At 40.3% G+C, this 22,435-nt stretch overlaps 1 protein-coding gene across 3 annotated transcripts in view; it reads right to left on the reverse strand.

Annotated features, from left to right (window-relative positions):
- Positions 1-22,435, reverse strand: part of TMTC1 (transmembrane O-mannosyltransferase targeting cadherins 1) — a 315,120-nt gene that overhangs the window by 38,651 nt on the left and 254,034 nt on the right. For all 3 annotated transcript variants that reach the window (XM_005894561.2, XM_070371267.1, XM_070371266.1), the window contains one exon: positions 913-1,021. In XM_005894561.2, coding sequence (XP_005894623.2) covers positions 913-1,021 — 109 coding nt within the window. The remainder of the gene's footprint in view (positions 1-912; positions 1,022-22,435) is intronic.

The raw sequence follows: 22,435 nt of genomic DNA on the forward strand, positions 1-22,435 counted from the left end.
ATTTCCCAGCCAAGAATACTGGAGTGGGTTGCCATTTCTTCTCCAGGGGATCTTCCTGACCCAGGGATTGAACCCACGCCTCTTGCATTGGCAGGTGGATTCTTTCACCACTGAGCCACCTGGGAATTTTAAATACAGTGAAAAGGAGGGAAATCAAAATACTTCTCCATTTTATGCCATGAAAAATGTTCTCTCTTAGGAGCCTGTCCTATGAGACTCTGTGATCTTCTGATAGGTATTACGACATAGGATCTATAAGATTATTGGTAATTGTTTCCATATTGAGTTCAGAGATCTTAGTCCATTAGCAATTCCCCAGAAAGATATAAATGAGTAGTAATTGAACAAGCAAATATCACGTACTGTTCATGACGGATTTTGTCCCAAAGTGATAGAGAATTTAGTAGTGGTTTATAATGGACCATTTTAGTCTAGAGACCCCATACGTGCACAAAGAATACTGGAGTGAGAAACCTAGATTTGTGATTTCTATCAAGAGGAAAACTGACATACAAATTAGTTGTCCATTATGGCAAGCCACTCCAGCACTCTTGCCTAGAAAATTCCATGGATGGAGGAGCCTGGTAGGCTGCAGTCCATGGGGTCGCTACGAGTCAGACGCGACTGAGCGACTTCACTTTCACTTTTCACTTTCACGCAATGGAGAAGGAAATGGCAACCCACTCCAGTGTTCTTGCCTGGAGAACCCAGGGATGGGGGAGCCGGGTGGGCTGCCGTCTATGGGGTCGCACAAGAGTCGGACACGACTGAAGCGACTTAGCAGCAGTAGTAGCAGCAGCATGAACTTACAAGTTAAATGATATAAAAAAATCTGTGTATTATAACATTAATTTATACATTCAACAGAAACAGTTAAGAAGATATTATATGAAACTAAATGGAAACAATTACCTGCTCAGCCAATAATGAAGCTAAGCTTGAATATGCATCTGCAAACTCTGGACCATATTTAATGGAATCCTTCAGTAAGGTGATAGCCTCTTCCTTTTTCTCCTGAGACCTATGGATTATAAGAGAGGAAAAAAGGATATCTTTTAATAAAACTTTAAATCCTCTGATTAGACTTGAAAATCTCATTTCTTTTAACAAAGATTAATGGATTCACTCTGGATTTTACTGCAAATAAATTAAACTAGACTTCCTCCAGGTGCTAACAAGTTTCTGTCTCTGAATTCTCAGTGGAAAGAGATGTTAAGATGTAAATGATGCTGCAGATTATTCACTGATTTCTCTACCTTCCATTTCCTGCTATGCACTTTTTGAGAATTCTATTTAAAATTTTATAAGTTGTTTAAATAGAAAGTTTAACCTTCAGAGGAGCAATTTTGGGCACATGACCTGGGCGGCATGGGAGCCACTTATAACGTGGAGGATGGTTCGAGCCCCTCTCATACTAGCTACACCATTACAGGCTGGGCTCTTAATAGAAGCAAGCCAGCCAAACTGCCCATGTCCATCTTTGCTTTTCTATCTAAGAGAGATAGCTCTTATACATAATTTGTGAAATTATGAGATACTGGCTGGCAAAGAATGACCAGCTATTTTATCCTCATATTTTTATTGAAAATTGGTCTGATGGTCTTCTTTATTTTAGTTTTCTCCCAGTGATTACATTTTTCATTCAAAGAGGACTCAAGGCCTGAAAGTTATTATTTTGGGTGAAAGTTCTCTTTTCTGTTAGTGCTATGGGAAAACACTGGGTCATTAGTATGATATCAGTGTCTTAGAAGCCAAAAATGTACACCGGCAGTGATCAACGCTGCCATCAATGCAATGCCACAAACCCTGACCACTTGCTAAACTCTAGACACTGTAACTGACAACAGAGGTGGAATAAAGAATAGAACCCTTAGAACTATGAAGGGCACGTAGCCTAAGGGCCCCTCAACTTTATCAGTTACCAACGCTGAATTGTATGCTTATGTTTTTACTATATAGGATCAACAATCATTTATTCAGCAATGAATATATACCAAATGCTCTGGTCAGTTTTCACATAACATTAATTCTCACAACAATCTCATGTAGCAAGTATTATTGTTTTATCATACTCATTTTTCTAATCTGAAAATTTGGATTCAGAAAAGTTAAGTGACTTACCATGTTCACATAACTAGGACTCTGAGTCAAGCACCAGTGCTCTTCCCTCATACCGTATCTGCTTATTCTAATTGCTTAAAATCCACCTCTTATGACCTTGATGCTCAAAGTGTGATCCATGGATCAGTATCTTCGACATCACCTAGCCTCCGGTTAGCAATGCAGAGTCTCAGGCCCCAATAGGAGGTAAAAAATTCATACCCTTCATTCAAAAAAGATTCTCAGGTAATTTGTACACACACTGAGATTTCAGCAGCACTGCTCCCTGAATTATCAAAGGCACCTGAGAGTAACTCCTGCCACAAAACGTCTATGCAGGGCTTCAGGCTCTATGGGATGAAGATCTATAGGGGAAACCCAGTACTGACTCCATATGTTTGAGTTCCAAGTGCTAAAAGTAGCATGCTACAAGGCTGTTTTCTATCACAGACCTTGGGAAAAAAGCCATGTTTCCAGCACAGATACTGTGTTTACTACCATTCGGTTTAGCAAACATTTATCACCATAAATTGTAGCTGTTTCCCAGGGGATGTGCCTGTCCATGCTATCCTCTCCTTTTTGGGATCTAGCTAACTCCTACTGGGCTCCTCTTGATATCAAGGTGTAACACCTGCCTCCTTAAGTGGCTCATCCTTGGGATGGGGCTTTAAAGATGCATAGTTTAACAAATCTGCATTACAGCTCTTAAAGCACTAAGTTGTTTTCTTGTTGATCCATTCATTTAGTCGTTAAACATTCAAAGAGAGTCTATAAGACTCTATGGAAGCTCACTACGTTCACATACACTTGGGTTTCTCTTCTAAAATAAACTTCCAAGTAATTCTTCCATGGGCACATGTTTTTAAATGAAAACATATTTTTAATCCTGGTAATTTAAGTATTGATTTCATGGTTAGAAGAACTCTTCCTCCAAGGATTTTGTGAATCTTTATTAACATTAATTTGGAAATTTCCCCAAAATCCAAAGGAAGATACGGATTTAGAAAATTAAGGCTGAAAATCAAGCCCCTCAGGACATAATTTAGCTCGGATATTCTTTAAAATCAGCAAAGAAAAAGCCACAACAATTTGACAGCAAAGATTTAATGACTTGCATTTGTTATGACTCACATCAATTAGAATGACAGCTTAACCTTTTGTATATAAACTCAGTGAGATTAATTACCATGTGCAGTCCATGAATCTAAATACTTGAGGTTGTCCATTCACATTCATGTGACATATTGAAAAAGTTAGCATCAAAATTATTCACAGGGAACTTTGAATTCTTTATGAAAAACTGTACCTCTGTTCATCTCTGCAGGGACTGACTGATAAATTTTTAAGAAAACACATCATCCTCTAATTTCATGTGGTGTGTAAATATTACAAGATATAAAGACTGGGGCAGAGGAGACTCTTCGTCTTGGCTCTGCATTCCTGGAGGACTCTATTTTCCCTGGGAGCCTCTGACAGTCCTTAGTTCCCAGCAGGGGTCAGGCACATGACAAGTTGATAGATAATTATAAAAGTTTTTAAAGAAAGTCCAAAAAATTGGTAAGTGGTAATTCTGTTGCTGTTGTTTATGTTTCTGAAAGGGAGAGGACTAGTAGGAAAGATATATTTCTCCTGTAGATCTTTCTTGTTCACCCTTTGGTAGGAGTTATGAAACTGGTGTGCTTTTGAAACATTCAGTTCATTTCAGTTCAGTCGCTCAGTCATGTCCGACTCTTCGCGACCCCATGACCACAGCACGCCAGGCCTCCCTGTCCATCACCAACTACTGGAGTTCACCCAAACCCATGTCCATTGAGTTGGTGATGCCATCCAAGCATCTCATCCTCTGTCGTCCCCTTCTCCTCCTGCCCTCAATCTTTCCCAGCATCAGGGTTTTCTCAAGTGAGTCAGCTCTTCACATCAGGTGGCCAAAGTACTGGAGTTTCAGCTTCAACACCAGTCCTTAAAATGAACACTCAAGGCTGATCTCCTTAAGGATGGACTGGTTGGATCTCCTTGCAGTCCAAGGGACTCTCAAGAGTCTTCTCCAACACCACAGTTCAAAAGCATCGATTCTTCAGCACTCAGCTTTCTTTATAGTCCAACTCTCACATCCATACATGACCACTGGAAAAACCATAGACTTGACTACATGGACCTTTGTTGACAAAGTAATGTTTCTGCTTTTTAATATGCTGTCCAGGTTGGTCATAACTTTCCTTCCAAGGAGCAAGTGTCTTTTAATTTCATGGCTGCAATCACTATCTGCAGTGATTTTGGAGCCCCCCAAAATAAAGTCAGTCACTGTTCCCAACGTTTCCCCATCTATTTGCCATGAAGTGATGGGACCAGATGTCATGATCTTAATTTTCTGAATGTTGAGCTTTAAGCCAACTTTTTCACTCTCCTCTTTCACTTTCATCAAGAAGCTATTTAGTTCTTTTTTACTTTCTGCCATAAGGGTGGTGTCATCTGCATATCTGAGGTTATTGATATTTCTCCCGGCAATCTTGATTCCAACTTATGCTTCATCCAGTCCAGCATTTCTCATGATGTACTCTGCATATAAGTTAAATAAGCAGGGCGACCATATACAGCCTTGACGAACTCCTTTTCTTATTTGGAATCAAGCTGTGGTTCCATGTCCAGTTCTAACCGTTGCTTCCTGACCTGCGTACAGGTTTCTCAAGAGGCAGGTCAGGTGGTCTGGTATTCCCATCTCTTTCAGAATTTTCCACAGTTTATTGTGATCCAAACAGTCAAAGGCTTTGGCATAGTCAATAAAGTGGAAATAGATGTTTTTCTGGAACTCTCTTGATTTTTCCATGATCCAGCGGATGTTGGCAATTTGATCTCTGGTTCCTCTGCCTTTTCTAAAACCAGCTTGAACATCTGGAAGTTCATGGTTCATGTATTGCTGAAGGCTGGCTTGGAGAATTTTGAGCATTACTTTACTAGCGTGTGAGATGAGTGCAGTTGTGCGGTAGTTTGAGCATTCTTTGGCATTGCCTTTCTTTGGGATTGGAATGAAAACTGACCTTTTCCAGTCCTGTGGCCACTGCTGAGGTTTCCAAATTTGCAGGCATATTGAGTGCAGCACTTTCACAGCATCATCTTTCAGGATTTGAAATAGCTCAACTGGAATTCCATCACCTCCACTAGCTTTGTTCGTAGTTATGCTTTCTAAGGCCCACTTGACTTCACATTCCAGGATGTCTGGCTCTAGATCAATGATCACACCATCATGATTATCTGGGTCATGAAGATCTTTTTTGTTCAGTTCTTCTGTGTATTCTTGCCACCTCTTCTTAATATCTTGTGCTTCTGTTAGGTCCCTACCATTTGTGTCCTTTATTGAGCTCATCTTTGCATGAAATGTTCCCTTGGTATCTCTAATTTCCTTGAAGAGATCTCTAGTCTTTCCCATTCTATTGTTTTCCTCTATTTCTTTGCTTTAATTGCTGAGGAAGGCTTTCTTATCTCTCCTTGCTATTCTTTGGAACTCTGCATTCAAATGCGTATATCTTTTCTTTTCTCCTTTGCTTTTCGCTTCTCTTCTTTTCACAGCTCTTTGTAAGGCCTCTTCAGACAGCCATTTTGCATTTCTTTTTCTAGGGGATGGTGTTGATCCCTGTCTCCTGTACAATGTCACGAACCTCCATCCATAGTTCATCAGGCAGTCTGTCTATCAGATCTACTCCCATAAATCTATTTCTCACTTCCACTGTATTGTCATAAGGGATTTGATTTAGGTCATACCTGAATGGTCTAGTGGTTTTCTCCACTTTCTTCAATTTTGGTCTGAATTTGGCAATAAGGAGTTCACGATCTGAGCCACAGTCAGCTCCTGGTCTTGTGTTTGCTGACTGTATAGAGCTTCTCCATCTTTGGCTGCAAATAATATAATCAATCTGATTTCGGTGTTGACCATCTGGTGATGTCCATGTGTAGAGTCTTCTCTTGTGTTGTTGGAAGAGGGTGTTTGCTATGACCAGTGCGTTCTCTTGGCAGAACTGTATTAGCCTTTGCCCTGGTTCATTCCACATTAACTTATAGCAAATAATCACCTAAGTAGAACCTTCCTTGTCATATAGTATGTAATTACTATGTGAGAATTAAACTCTGTTTCAACCTGTTTCTGAATTCAATAGCATCCTTTTCATATCTGCATTATGTATGGCCCATGTTTCTTTGTTAATTATCCTATATTAAAAAAACAAGGATGATATTCCTATAATTCTATTGGATTATTATTCCAGCTTGGAGTGCATCTTACTCAGTTTTACTTGCTAACACTTTATTTCATACCCTACTTCTAGTTCCCTCTTTGCCCTCCTTCTACTATATACAGACAACTAAATGATACTTTTTTTTTCCCCTAGAGTATTGCTCTCAACACATTGCCTTATATAAAAAAAATCTTCATTAATTCCCTACTACTCACAGACTCTTAGTTTAAAACCCCCTATAATATGGTTCTAAGCACCATTACAAACATACCCAGTGGAGTGGACTAGTGGGTATGAGTCCAGCCAGACTGAGTGACCTTTGACATCTATCCTACAGAACCTAAAAGATCACAACTCCAGCACATCTCTGCCCTCACTGTATGTTAAAATCACTTGGTGTACTCATAAGAGACCTTAGTGTTCTGAGATTGTAGTGCTCTTACTAGCTCTGATTATCCTCTCATCAGATCTCCTAACCATGTAACACAATCACAGACCATATATATGCTACCTTTCTTAAATTTTCACTTTATTTTGAGTCTCCATTAAGAAAAAAAGATAGTAGGGGAATAAAAGCCTGGATCTGGCCTCCAAAGGGGCAACTGCCCCCTTGTTCTTCAGTTCAACATTCTGAAGAGCAACTAGGCTTGAGCCTACTTTGCTTCTCAAGATCCTGGCACTGCACCTAAAGGGTACCCCCACTGCCTCCAGCAGGAGGGTGCGAGTCTGTCAGTGAGTGCTCCACACAGTCAAGTTTTCAAAGCTTCATGTTTCACAGTAGCTCTTTGCTGAACATTTATTCACTGCTAAAGACAGAGTAAGTGATTCCTTTGCATCATTTAATTCCTATTAAGCATTTTGAATTATGCATAATTATTTCCATTTTAAAGATTTAGAAAACAATACTAGTAACCACCAGACCAACAAAAATTTTTAAAAACCCTGAGATTTGGAGTGCTCACAGGATTTGCTCTTAGCACACAGCTACTATAACACTAGGATTCAACTTGGAACTTCAAATTTAGCATGTTCCATCACTGGGCCATGATTGGCATTTCTGCATCCTTCTGTCACTCTCTGTCTGTGACCATTATTAGACCGTAAGCTCCTTCATAGGCAGGACCCATGTCTTATTAATTTTAGTTACTTCTTTCATCCCAGAGACTAGTAAGGTAATCTGTACAAACAGAAATCCAGTAATTACTAAGTTATTTTTTAAACCATGTTTTTACTATTTTCTTCATTCCTAGATCTTTATAAGTCTTCCCAATTAAGCTTTAAAAAAAATAACAGAGGTGAGTGATATAATTATTTTATATCTCTGTTTCTACAGCTCTTTCAATATTATAGGAGTGATCCTAGGAACAAAGAAGCACCCCAAGCCTTAGACTCATAAGAAAATTACAATATAGCTTCCATTTATTGAGCACTTCTTATTTACCAGGCAATGCTAAGCAGCTTCTCTGCATAGTAGCTAAAAGCACAGACTCAAAAACCAGAATGACTTGGTTCTGACTCTACCTCCAATATTACTGCTTTCTTAGGCAACTGTCTGATTGCCCTGTGTCCATTAAACTTATATTCTGTCTTTAAAAATTAGTTTCTGAAACTAAGGAGAATGCAGTGCTTTTGAAATTCCTTCCAAAGTAATATACTTCTGATAGGGAGAGAGTAAAGGGTCAAAGTAGGTGCTTAAAAATAGTTAATCCTACTAGGGGATTGTAAGTAGAAAAAAATATGTGAGACCCCTGTAAATTAATGATTACTCAAGAAAGCAGGTTCACTTAACAACAAAACCAAGCAGGCTTGCTTAGCAATAAAACCATGCAACCGAAGCACGAGACATGCCCCTAAACAACAAAACAATGGCGGCATGAGACCTACATCCTGCCCAGTGAACTCAGCAAGTTAATAATCTCTAGGACACACTCCCTGCATACATTAAAAAAATAAAAAAAACAATAATATGTGGATCTTTTTTGACCATATAGGGATAAGAAAACTTCCCTGCTCAAGCTGGGAGAGGAGATGATGATGGAAGCATGATGTCGACTCAAGAAAGTCAAAGAAGGTCTTCTCCACCTCTCCACTTTTTCTTTGATTAAAAAATTGTAGTCCACTAAGTTCTCAGGTGTGGCACTCTCTCACCAGCCTGCTTGTAAGCCTCCCAAGCGTCCTATTCTAATAAATCATTTATCTATTCCTTTGCCTCATGGTGAATTCTTTCTTGGCTGAGACATGAAGGACTATGGTGCCGGAGCTCTTCAGAGCCTCCCCTCTCCCTCCCCTGAAATGCCACCAAACAGCTTTACTGTCACATTTCAAACTACTCATAAGAAATTAAAGTTAGATGGAAGAGTAATTTTTCCTGTGTCTGGTCTGATATCACAAAGGATTTTTAGTATAAAGTTGTCACTAAGTACACAAATGAATAGCGCTGCACTGAATGTAAAATAACCCAGTAACTGAAGCAGTCAAAACCCCTGGAAACCTCATTCTTAGGCAAATGCCAAGCTGAGAAGGCCTAAATGGCAGGCTGATAGTTCAGAATCCCCTCAGCTGATGTTGGAGCCACACAAAGGAGTGGGTCTTCATTTTGCAGGGGTGATGGCTAAAGGTGAATATTTAGGCAAGAAAGAATCGGGAGCAATTTTAAGCCTCTTTTTCAGTCATGCCAGGAAAGCTTCTTAGAAAAGAAAGGTTTAAGTAGTTATTTCCATGTAAAAACGAATAACAAGAGAGGCAGAAAATTTCAAATAGACATTACAAAATGCTTAATAAAGGGAATTACCTATGTATTCTGACAGTACAGATCACCTCTGGGACAGCATTCGACAGTATTAAAACTCCCTAATGCATTCTTTTGGCTCTATAATAGGCAATTTAGGGAAATCCAAAGCCCATTATCAATGTAAGCCTCCATCTATATAGGAATACTCTGTTAGCCCTTTAGATGGAATTGACAAGTCAATTCAAAAGGTGGAAAATATGAAAGTAACATTTTCACCAAGCATATGATTCACCAAGGATGCGTATTTCCTCTCAACAACCAAGCAAGTCCGCAGGCTGTTTTTCTGAATTTCAGAGAAAATGCTTTAAGTAAATAGATGGGGAAACAGTGTCAGACTTTATTTTTTTTGGTCTCCAAAATCACTGCAGATGGTGATTGCAGCCATGAAATTAAAAGACACTTACTCCTTGGAAGGAAAGTTATGACCAACCTAGATAGCATATTGAAAAGCAGAGACATTACTTTGCCAACAAAGGTTCGTCTAGTCAAGGCTATGGTTTTTCCAGTGGTCATGTATGGATGTGAGAGTCAGACTATAAAGAAAACTGAGCACTGAAGAATTGATGCTTTTGAACTGTGGTGTTGGAGAAGACTCTTGAGAGTCTCTTGGACTGCAAGGATATCCAACCTGTCAGTCCTAAAGGAAATCAATCCTGAATGTTCATTGGAAGGACTGATGCTGAAGCTGAAACTCCAGTACTTTGGCCACCTCATGCGAAGAGTTGACTCATTGGAAAAGACTCTGATGCTGGGAGGGATTGGGGGCAGGAAAAGAAGGGGACGACAGAGGATGAGATGGCTGGATGGCATCACCGACTCAATGGACGTGAGTCTGAGTGAACTCTGGGAGTTGGTGATGGACAGGGAGGCCTGGCGTGCTGCAATTCATGGGGTCACAAAGAGTCGGACACAACTGAGCGACTGAACTGAGCTTTTCATAACAGGTGAATAAAATGACAAAATGAAACCTCAGTACATCCCCCATCTAATTAGGCATGGGCACACTTCTTTATCCTGAGGGCAGGAGGAGAAAGGGGCAACAGAGAATGAGATGGTTGGATGGCATGAACAACTCAATGGACATAAGTTTGAACAAACTCTGGGAGATAGTGGAGGACAGAGAAGCCTGGTGGCTGCAGTACATGGGGTCGCAAAGAGTTGTACACGACTTAGTGACTGAACAACAACAACTGACGTGGAAATTCATATCACACTGTGAGGCCTGTCAGAGCTTCTGTGAAGGCTTCTGCAGGTACTGATGGAACTATCAGAGAACTCCAGAAAAGTGGAATAACCAGGGAGAAGTAAATCTGCTCCTGGGTTAGGCAATATTATTTCCTGTCTGCATCCCGAATATCCTCATCTGTCAAACAGTCACCAGCTAAAGACTGATAATCCTGTAGGACCTAAAATATTCGGTCTTCACTTTTCCCTTAGATCAACTGTTCTCAAACTTTAGTGCTTAAGAATCAGTACAGGAAAGGATTTTCCTGGTGGTCTAGTGGTTAAGATTTTGTCTTCCAATGAATGCAGGGGGTGCGGGCTCCAACGCTGGCCAAGGAGGTAAGATCCCACATGTCTCACAGCATCCCCACACACACACAAAAGAAATATATATATATATATATAACAAAAAAGCAGTATTATAACAAATTCCATAAAATCCTTAAAAAAAATCAATATGGGTTTGGTATAAGGAAGGATCCCAGGCCTCCTAAGATTCAGTAGGTCAGGGGTAGGGTTGAGGAATCTTAATAAGCCCCCCAGGTGATTCTGTTGAGGGTGGTCTTCAGTCTACGATTTAAAAACCCTGTCCTGCTTACTATGTGGGATCTGAATGATCAGTTGATCCTTAATATAAAGCTACATGTATCAGGATGAGGAAAGCTAGAAAAAGGAGAGATAAGATTTTCTGGAACAATCAGAGCAAAAAGCTGATTTGCCCAGATGAGCAACATTCCAGATGCCAAGTGATATAGGGAGGCTGCAGATGGGGTGCCTGGAGGGTGACACTGCAATTGGAAGAGCAGCTGTTTTGCTCATAGAAGCTCTGTGGCCAAGTTCTTTTGTGTGTCCAAGTTTTAGCTCCTGTGTTGTCCACATATGTATCGACAGCAGTAAAAGTCTCCTAATATTTTGCAAGCAAAATGCCTCTCTTAGGTCTCCCTTAGGAACTTCCAAAAGGCTAAAATCCCTGAGAAGGGGATCCTGGGACCAATAACATCTTCCTCACTGATTTCATAAGAGAAATATTAACTAGAAATTAGATCTTGTTCATAATGTGCAAATTTTGCCATTGAATATTTGTAGTTTCACAGGGAATTTTCCCTTTGGTTATACAGCAGTGGGACTGTTTTTCTCATGTGTTAAGTAACAACATTCGCTCTGCCTCAGTAACAGATATTTAGCAAAAGCAAATAAGGCTTCAGCACATTTTCCTGTGGTAATTAAGGACCTGTTAAGTTTGTCAATTTAGAAAACTTTTTCAAATCCTGTGTAAAATCTCATGACACATGCATTTAAACTGAAAGCAGATGCTTGCTTTGAAAAAAATATTGACATTTGGGGAGAATTTAGGAAATGCAATAACAGAAATAAATGGATTTGGCAATCCCCTTGCATGCAGTAAAATTTCCTATTAACCACAGTGTGAACCTGGAGTGCTGGGCAGTCTCTTAACTACCATTCCTTTGCTGGGGTGTTTTGCTGTTGGATCCAGGAACAGTGTCTCTCACAAAGGGAAAAGATGGTGACTTTAAGGGAGGGGCAGAGGAAGCTGACATATCTTTACCAGCTCCTCTGAAAAACTGAACTGTGAAAGTCAAATTGTGAATGTCTGACTAGAAGGCTGTCTTTACAGAGTGCATATTTTTCTGTGGCTCTACTGTCTTTCCGAACAGAAGTAAAGAAGAAAACTGGATCCTACCCTGTGTAGCCTCTTTTATGTTCTAGTTTACTGGGTGATGCAATGGAAACCTAGTTTACGGGTGCTTGCCCTAGTTTTTCTGCTTCATTCTTTATGGAAGCCACATAGGAGAACAGTCTGGAGGACAGATTCATATATATTCGTGGTGAAGAATGAATTTTTTTTCAATTCAAAGCCATACTCACTATAGTTAGAATTATGAGAGTAGATCCCCTGTACGTCTCCCTCCTGTTTGCAGTGGGTTTGCAGAACCAGAGTCAGGTGTCTGGAACCATAGTTTAGGAGGTGACAGGGGGGCCCACCCTGTGTGGTGTGAGTGGTCTTTAACACTTTTCTCCCCAGCTGAAAGCCAAGGGAGGGAATGATGGACAGTTCTGACATGGTCTAGTCACCAAGCTACAGACATGGAAACAGGGCTCACACAAAGACCTCACACAGGGCTGGTAGGAGTGGGTCCTGAGAAAAGGTTCTTCCCAAGTCTCCTCCTCTTACGCTCCTTTGGCTCTTTATCTGCTTGGTGAGGTCCCTGCCCTGAACCCTGGCAGCAGGAAGCTTGTTCCTGATGGCCTTGCTCCTGCATGTGTGAAGCCAGTTCTGTACCATGAGTACACAGAGGTGGGTTGAGGGGTGGGGCCAGTCTCAAGTAGCATGTCTTTGAAGCAAACAAAATGCTGATGCTAAGCTCTTTAGCAATTTGAAGGAAAGCAGAGAAATAATGTCCCCAGGTTGGTTCCTGGAAAATAAAGCAGCTGAGACTAGCTTGCTTTAGGCAGGATTCATTTACCCCATAGATAACAGATCATCTGGATGACACAGTTGAATGCATGTCCCTGGTTTAGGCTCAGGCGGATTGCTATCTAAATCCCGGCTCTGCTCTCACCAGCTATAGGACTTGGGTTAGATGTTACACCTCCATGAGCCTCAGTGGCCGAATCTGTGAAAGATGCACAGTTATCTCTACCTCTCGGGGTTCCTCTAAAGAGTGGAATAAACACGCACGCACGGTGTGCTTACCAGAGCGTGGAGCGTGTGGGAGGATGCGGTAACTGCTAGCTCCATGTGCTCCTCCCTTCCTCTCCAGCTGAATAAGCATCTGGAATTTCTACCTGAAGGCTCACTAATCTCTCAGCAAAGGGGCAATGCTGCTCCAAGGCAGGATTGCCTCTGAAGGGAATAGGGACTTTCAAATTCCTTTCTGATCTTCCATTTCCATTTCAGTATAGAGATGAGAAACTTGGAGTCATAGTGAAAACCACTGATTCTTGCAGCAAGAGAGCCTTACAGAATCATCTGGTCCCATCTCTTATTTTGAAAAGAAGGAAAGTGAGTCTCAAGGAAGTGGAATATTGACTAAAGCTGTTCAACAGCAGGAACAGAAAATGTACCACCTACTTCTGATTTATTATTAATTTTAGCCAAGAATATGAGCTCCAAATTGAAGTGAAAAATTACATCCCTAGGCTAGTAATAATAACTAAGGCTTATTTTATCTTTATTGGGGGTTAGGTCCTACATTAAGTATTTGCATGCATTCTCTTGTTTAGTACTCATGAAGGACCTGGTTACTAGCAGTATTTTTACTTTGTGTTAGTCGCTCAGTCGTGTCTGACTCTTTGCGACCCCATGGACTATAGCCTGCCAGGCTACAGCCATGTAATTCTCCAGATAAGAACACCGGAGTGGGTAGCCATTCCACTCTTCAGGGGATCATCCTGACCCAGGGATCAAACTCAGGTCTCCTGCATTGCAGGCAGATTCTTTACCATCTGAGCCACCAGGGAAGTCCTATTTTTACTTTGTAAATGAGTAACTGGAGCCATTGCAAGATCAAATTGTTTTCCCAGGGTCACACACTACTATGTGGTAAAGCAGAGATCCAAACTCACTAAGCTCTACAGCTCCTATTCCTGAGGAGAGCGCAGGGAGAGTGCAGAGTGCAGCCATGTGATGCAAGCAAGTATCTGGCTCTGGAGGTCTCGCTTCACAGCTCATGGCACGTGACGTCCCTCACCATCTCCCAGTTGGTAATGAGGGAGTGAAGGTACCTGCCCTCAGGAAACCCTTAGTAGGCAGGTACATGAGATGTGAGAAAGTGCTCTGTAATTTATCATTCAAGTGTTAGTTACCGTTCTTTTTACCTGGAAGAAGAGAGGTGGCAGAAAGGTTGAGGGCATACAGCCCTACAATGCTGCTCAGCAGAGAGGCAGCACAGCAGGAAAGCACCAGAGTGGGCCCTGCACGAGGCAGGGAGTTTGGCAGAATTAGTAAGAAGTCAGCAAGAAGGGAGGGAGTCTCAAAGGCCTCCTTCTCCTCCTCAAGGTGCTTCCCAGGACCGAACTGTAGGTCATAGGCAAGCATGGCCAGAGGGGACACAGACAGCATGCACAGTCCCATCCTTGGCATTTCTCTTCCAGGCCTACACAGAGCATTTTTAGATTTGAAATTTTTTGCGGATCTCTACCACATTAAATTCTGAATTTAACCTCTATGTGAAGGCAAAGTTGATCTCCAACTGAATTTGAGATAAACAGTTGCTCAATTTTTATTTCCAGTGAATTTCCAGTGAACACCTGCATTTCTAGTATTCTTTTCATTGAATTGTACCTTCTTTAAGCTATGAGTCAACAGTTATTCCGAGCCTATTCCCAGTACAGGAGTTAAAGAGCACTAGATTGAAAGTGAGGCCAGGAAAGATTGTGAGAATTAAAGGAGTGGGAACATGATTTTCAGGACAGGTAAGACCACTGAAAACTCCTATGCTTGACAAAGTGGTCTGGCCTGTTTAATTATATTCTGTCAGAAATACTTATGCAAGGAAAAAATGATGACCATCCAACACTTTCAAGAGAAAACTGGGGCTCTTGAAAGCTTGCTTTCCCCAACAGTGCTTCCTGTGCACAACTGTTTTCTGGCCTCAGGAGTGTTTACTGCAGCCATCACAGCAAAAGAAAGGACTGAGAAAAGGGACCCTTCCCTCTTCCTTGCAAACCATGCTATAGATTTAAAACAACTCACTCATGCTCTCATCATTAGTAATCACAGCATGACTTAGAAGAGTTTTTGTTGGGGGAAAGTTACTTATGAAAATATTTCAACAATTAGCAATCTGTATAAATATATATACACACACATATATATGTATATATATAAATAACACCCAAATCTTAAGAAAGTAGGTAAACATTCTCATCATTTCTCTGATAATTCAGTTTTGTACAGACATGGAATATAAGATGATAAAATGCAAAGAAATAATATTTTGGATGAACTAGAAGAATTGTCACTTAAAAATCTTTGTAATAGTCTCTCAAATGTAGTCTGCATGTTTCTATGTCTTGAATGGTGACAAGGAGTCAGCTTGGCTGGGAGTCTGGGTTTATACAGTGTGGCAGAGTGGCAGAAAATAAAGAAGAAAGGGGCAGGATTGTGGGAAGTTTTGTATATTCACACTATATGTGTGTATGTGATGGGCAATCAATGAATTTCTCAGTTCTCCTACATGTAGTAGGAAGGCAGAAGAAGAGCAGATGCAGGAAATAGAAAAGAAAGATAATGTGTTATGAGCAACAAAATAGAGAGCTTCAGAGCACCAGGGGTCAACAGGATCATATTCTTTACCTCAGAGAAATCAAGGGGAGTGAGAGCTGAGAGAGTCTGTAGAATTCACAGCTGATATTAAGAGAGCAGCTCCAGAAGCTGAATGAACAGGTAAGGGGGAAAGGGAAGCAGTAAGTGCTAACTATTCTTTTTGCCAGTTTGATCAGAGAAAGGAAGGAGTGAAGAGAACCACTTAATGGAGTAGCTGAATGGAGACATTCCCCAGAAGAAGTAGGGCATGTGGAAGTTTGTGGAATGGGAAGAATCTGAAGACCGAAGAGAATGCTCATGATAATGGGCAGGGAAAGGGAGAGAAAAAGAACCAATAACATGTGGATTTTACACTAATAGCTAATGGCTAAAATAAAAGACTGACAACACCAGATGTTAGTGAGGATGCTAAGCAAGTGGATCTCTCACCAATGCAAATGGATCTTTTCACCAATGGAGTGAAAAGTGGTACAATTACTTTGGAGAACTGTTTATCTGGCAGGTTCTTAAAACAATAAATATTTATCTACCCACAATTCTATTTCTAGATATTTACCCAAGAAAAACAAACATACAAAGACTGGGACATAACTAGTCATGGCATGAATATTCATGCTGACTCAAGTCTATAAATAAACCAAGTATCTACCCACAGGAAAATGGATAAACAAATTCAGGAATTTATACAATGAAATACTACTACTCATCAATTTTAAAAAATGTACCATGTAACAACATGGATAAGGTTCAAAAAATCATGCTAAATGAAATTATACAGATGCCCAAAAGTATACATTAAATGAACTTTAAATGAACTTCTGTAACTGGCTAAAACTAGTTTGTGGTGAAAAATTTTGATTTGAACAATGATTGCCTCAGAGGAGGGAGTACCTTACTGGAAAGAGGCATGAGGCATCTTTCTGGGATAAATGTTATATGTTATTTTGTAGGTAAATACAAGAGTATATAAAAATGTCAAAACTAATTGTACCAAACAAAAAATATTGTGCATTTTTGCATATTAATTATGCCTCAATTTAAAGCCACACAAACACAGGTGTGACCACTAGGCTTATTAGGGAGACAACACAATTCTTCTTCTGCTGGAAGAGCAAAAAAAGAGGACATCTATGAACATGTAGGAAATGAGACAGGGGCAAGGGAAGCTACAAAAATTAACCTTGAATGACTTGAATATTCTTAGTAAAAATAAGGCATTATGTCATCTTCTGGGTGTGTGTATAGGCACTGAGGAGGGGAACAAAGGATACATACATTAGGAAGACAGAAAATATTTGGGAGATATTACTAGACCATAATGGAGGAATTTCTAACAGCTATAATCTCTGTATTTTTTTCCATGATGGTGTCTTTAGAGTTTTGTAAGGATCACATTCAATTCAGATGTATGTTTTTACCTTTAACACTTGATAGATTGGATGAAGGTCTACGACATACATACAGAGATGATAACCATACATACATATACATCCTGGAGTGGGAATGGTGCAGTGAAAAACAGTATTAGATTACTATAAAAATAAAATTAGATATTAGAATGGTTTGTGATCTCTCAAACTACAATACATAACAAATCTTATAACTGAATATTTAATTTGGGGAGGGGTGTTTAGAAAAAAATGCTTAAAATGGCTCCTGGGGTGGGGAGGTGAGTGATAATGAGAAAAAAATTGAGACATACCGGTCTGAGGAAAAGTAAAATGCATGCAAAGGGGGGTACCCTGAGTTGGGGATACAACTGAGCAAGTAAATGATGTTCAAGCTGTGAGTCTAAGCTGAAGTTACATATATTAATGAAATAGAGCAGATAAATGAGAGATGGGATTATAAATTCTTATAGTTAGTTTCTAAACTCATAGTGTTGTGGCCAGAAAAGATGCTTCATATGATTTCAACTTTCTTAAATTTACCAAAGCTAGCTTTGTTGGTCAGCATGCAGTCAATCCAGGAGAATGTTCCATGTACACAGAGAAGAATGTATATTCAGCTGCTTTTGAATGGAATGCTCTATAAATATCTATTAAGTCCACCTGCTCTAATGTATCATTTAAGGGCTGTGTTTCCTTACTGATTTTCTGTCTAGATGATCTGTTCATTAATGAAAGTGGGTGTTAAAATCCTCCACTATTATTGTTATGGTTGATTTCTTCTTTATGGCTGTTAGTATTTGCCTCATATATTGAGGTGCTCCTATGTTGGATGCATATATAATTACAATTGTCATACCTTCTTCTTGGATTGATCCCTTTGTGCCCTTCCTTTGTCCCTTGTAACAGTCTTTATATTTTAAAGTCTATTCTATCTGACATGATGATTGCTACTATAGTTTTGTTTCTTTGGATTTCCATTTGTATGGAATATCTTTTTCCATCCCTTCACTTTCAATCTGTATGTGTCCCTAGATCTGAAAGTGGGTTTCCTGTAGACAGCATATCAGTTCAGTTCAGTTCAGTCGCTCAGTCTTGTGCGACTCTGCAACCCCATGAATTGCAGCACACCAGGTCTCCTTGTCCATCACCAACTCCCAGAGTTCACTCAAACTCATGTCCATTGACTTGGCGATGCCATCCAGCCATCTCATCTTCTGTCGTCCCCTTCTCCTCCTGCCCTCAATCCCTCCCAGCAACAGGGTCTTTTCCAATGAGTCAACTCTTTGTATGAGGTGGCCAAAGTACTGGAGTTTCAGCTTCAGCATTAGTCCTTCCAAAGAACACCCAGGACTGATCTCCTTTAGAATGGACTGGTTGGATCTCCTTGCAGTCCAAGGGACTCTCAAGAGTCTTCTCCAACACCACAGTTCAAAAGCATCAATTCTTCGGTGCTCAGCCTTCTTCACAGTCCAACTCTCACATCCATACATGACCACTGGAAAAACCATAGCCTTGACTAGACAGAGCTTTGTTGGCAAAGTAATATCTCTGCTTTTTAATATAGATGGCATATAGATTGGTCTTATTTTCGTATCCATTCAGCCAGTCTATGTCTTTTGGTTGGAGCATTTAATCTGCTTATGTTTAAGGTAATTATTGATATGTATGTTTTTACATCATTTTGTTAATTGTTTTGGATTTGTTTTTGTAGGTCTTTTTTATTTTTTCTTTCTAATTTGTTCTCTACCCTTGATTTGATGACCAACTTTAGTGCTGTGTTTGGATTCCTTTTCTTTTCTCTTTTTGTGCAGGTATCAAATGTAGATTTTCAGTTTGTGGTTAACATGAGGTTTTGATATAAAAAAAAGTATGTATGTCAAGAAGCAACAGGTAGACCTGGACATGGAACAATTAACTGGTTTGAAATTTGTAAAGGAGTATGACAAGGCTGTATATTCCTACTGCCTATTTAACTTCTATGCCAAGTATAGCATGTGAAATGCTGGGTAGGATGTATCACAAGCTGGAATCAAGATTGCTGGGAGAAATATCAACAGCCTCAGATATGCAGATGATACCACTCTAACAGCAGAAAGCAAAGAGGAACTAAAGAGCTTCTTGATGAGGGTGAAAGAGGAGAGTGAAAAAGTCAGCTTAAAACAACATTCAAAAAACTAAGATCATGGGATCTAGTCCTATCATTTAATGGCAAATAGATGGGGAAAAAGTGGAAACAGTGGCAGATTTTTTCCCCTGGGCTCCAGAATCACTGTGGACAGTGACTGCAGCCATGAAATTAAAAGATATTTGCTTCTTGGAAGGAAAGCTATGACAAACCTAGACAGCATATTAAAAAGCAGAGATCTCACTTTGCTGACAAAGGTACATAGAGTCAAAGCTATGGTTTTTCCAGTAGTCATGTATGATTGTGAGAGTTGGACCATAAAGAAGGCTGAGCACTGAAGAATTGATGCTTTTGAATTGTGGTGCTGGAAAAGACTGTTGAGAGTCCCTTGGACAACAAGGAGATCAAATCAGTCAATCATAAACAAAGTCAACCCTGAATATTCAGTGGAAGAACTGATGCTTAATCTGAAGCTTCAATACTTTGGCCACCTGATGCAAAGAGCTGACTCATTAGAAAAGACCCTGATGTTAGCAAAGAGTGAGGGCAGGAAGAGAAGAGGGCAAGAGAGGATGAGATGGTTGGATGGCATCACTGACTCAATGGACATGAGTTTCAGCAAATTCCAGGAGACAGTGAAAGACAGGGAAGCCTGGCATGCTGCAGTTCATGGGGTCACCAAGAGTCAGATATGACTTAGCAACTGAAAAACAAATATAAGAAGACTGTTTTGAGTTGCTGTTCTTTTCATTTCAAATGCATTTCCAATATCCTACATTTGTACTCTCCTTTTCTCACAATCACTGGTTTTGTTATTATGTTTGTGTATGGATGATTTCCTACCTTTATTGTATGGTTGCCTTTACTGGTGAGCTTTCCTGTTCATAATTTTCTTGTTTCTAGTTGTGGCCTTTTCTTTCCTGCTTAGAGAAGTTCCTTTATCATTTGTTGCAAAACTGGTCTAGTGGTGCTGAATTCTTTTGGTTTTTGCTTGTCTGTAATGCTTTTGATTCCTCCCTCGAATCTGAATGAGAGTCTTACCGGGTAGAGTATCCTTAGTTGCAGATTCTTCCCTATCATCACTTTAAATATATTGTATCACTCCCTTTTGGCCTGCAGAATTTATGCTGAGAAATTAGTTGATATCCTTATGGAAGTTCCCTTGTATGGTATTTGTTGCTTTTCCCTTGTTGCTTTTAATATTTTTTTCTTTGTCTTTAATTTTTGTCAGTTTGATTGCTATGTGTCTTGGTATATTCCTCCTTGGGTTTATCCTGTCTGGGACTCTCTGCACTTCCTGGACTTGGGTGTCTATTTCCTTTCCCTTATTAGGGAATTTTTTTAGCTATTGTCTTTTCAGGTATTTCCTCAGGTCCCTTTTCTCTCTCTCTTCTCCTTCTGGGGCCCCTATAATGCAAATGTTGGTATGTTTAATGTTGTCTCAGAGGTCTCTTAGACTGTCTCCATTTCTTTTCATTTTTTTTTCTCTATTCTGTTCCATGGCAGTGATTTCCACTAGTTTGTCTCTAGGTCACTTATGCATTGTCTTAGTTATTCTACTATTGATTCCTTTTGGTTTATTTTTCATTTCAGTTATTTTATTAGTCACATCTGTTTGTTCTTTAGTTCTTCTAGGTCTTTGTTAAACATTTCTTGTATCCTCTTGATCCTTGCTTCCATTCTTTTTCTAAGATTCTGGATCATCTTCACTATCATTATTCTGAATTATTATTACTTATCTTATTTCTGGTAGGTTGTCTATTTCTACTTCACTTAGTTGTTTTTCTGGGGTTTCATCTTTTTCCTTTGTCTGGGGCATGTTCCTCTGCCATCTCATTTTGTCTAACTTTTTATGGTTGCAGTTTCCATCCTGCTGGCTTCAGGATTATAGTTCTTTTTGCTTCTACTGTCTATCCTCTTGAAGCTATCTAAGAGACTTGTGCAGGCTTCCTGATGGAAAGGACTGGTTCCTGCCCAGTGGTAGGTGGACCTGGGTCTTGTCAATGATAGTGAAGATCTTGTCCATCTGGTAGAAGGGCTGTGCTCAGGAAGACTTCAAGCTGCTTGTCTGCTGATTGATGGGGCTGTGTTCCTGTCCTATTGGTTGTCTGGACTGAGGCATTCCAGCACTGGAACGTCTAGGCTGTTGGGTGGGCCTAATGGCAGCCTCTGGGTGGGCTCATGGCAATGAACAAATACTCCCCAGGACTACTGCTGCTAGTCTTTGTTCCTGCAGTGAGCCACAGCCACTCCCCATCTCTACTGGAAACCTTTCAATACTATGATGCAGATCTGGCCCAGTCTCTTATAGGGTCACTGCTGTTTTCCACTGGGTACTGGTGTACATGAGACTTTGTGTGCACCCTCCAAGAGTGGGGTCTCTGTTTCCTCAAGTCCCCTGGAAGTTTTGCAATCAAACCCTGCTGGTCTTAAAAGCCAGATTCTCTAGGAGCTCTTACTCCAGTTGCTGGATGCCCAGGCTGGGAAGCCTGATTGTGGCTTAGAATTTTCACTCCTGTGGAAGAACTTCTGTGGTATAATTGTTTTCCAGTTTGTGGGTTGCCCACCTGGTGGATATGGGGTTTGACTTGATAGTGATTGTGCCTCTCCTACTAACTCGCTATGGCTTCTTCTTTGTCTTTGGATGTAGGGTATCTTTCTTGCTAGGTTCCAGGGCTTTTTTTGGTTAATTATTATTCAGCAGTTAGTTGTGATTTTGGTGTTATTGTAAGAAAGAGTGAGCTCACATCCTTCCATCTGGCCTTCTCTGAAATGGGTGTATAAATTATAAACATACAATTCAGAGAGAATAGAGATTCTAACAATGGTAAAGAGCAGAGACATCCTGGAATGAGAGACAAAGAGGGGAATGACACTTGTCCTGGAAGGAAGGTATGTCAATCTCAAGGTCTTAAAAGACACACATGAACAAAGAGAAGAGCTTGGAGGTGGCAAGTTGTTATCCCATGACACCTTCCAAAGGTCAGAAGGAGTGACCAAGAGAGGAAGAGAAGGTCGGGGAAGAGGTAATGAGGTCAAAGAGGAACATTTCAGAATTCAGACACTAGAGGATGCAAAGATGTTTGTAATTAGAAAGCCATGGAATGGTCACATCAGTGAATGGGGAAGATAGAGCAGAAGTGTCAGAACCTGGAGGGAATGCAGCAGAGGAACTGTGTGATGGGTAAAACTGAATTCACTGAAGTAGGCAGCACAGTTTGGATAGCAAGGCAAAGTCATTGACCTAGTGCTCAAATCCCTAAGGATGATGAGAAAATGTACAAGACG

The sequence above is a fragment of the Bos mutus genome, chromosome 5 (assembly GCF_027580195.1).
Source record: "Bos mutus isolate GX-2022 chromosome 5, NWIPB_WYAK_1.1, whole genome shotgun sequence".
Classification (NCBI taxonomy): domain Eukaryota; kingdom Metazoa; phylum Chordata; class Mammalia; order Artiodactyla; family Bovidae; genus Bos; species Bos mutus.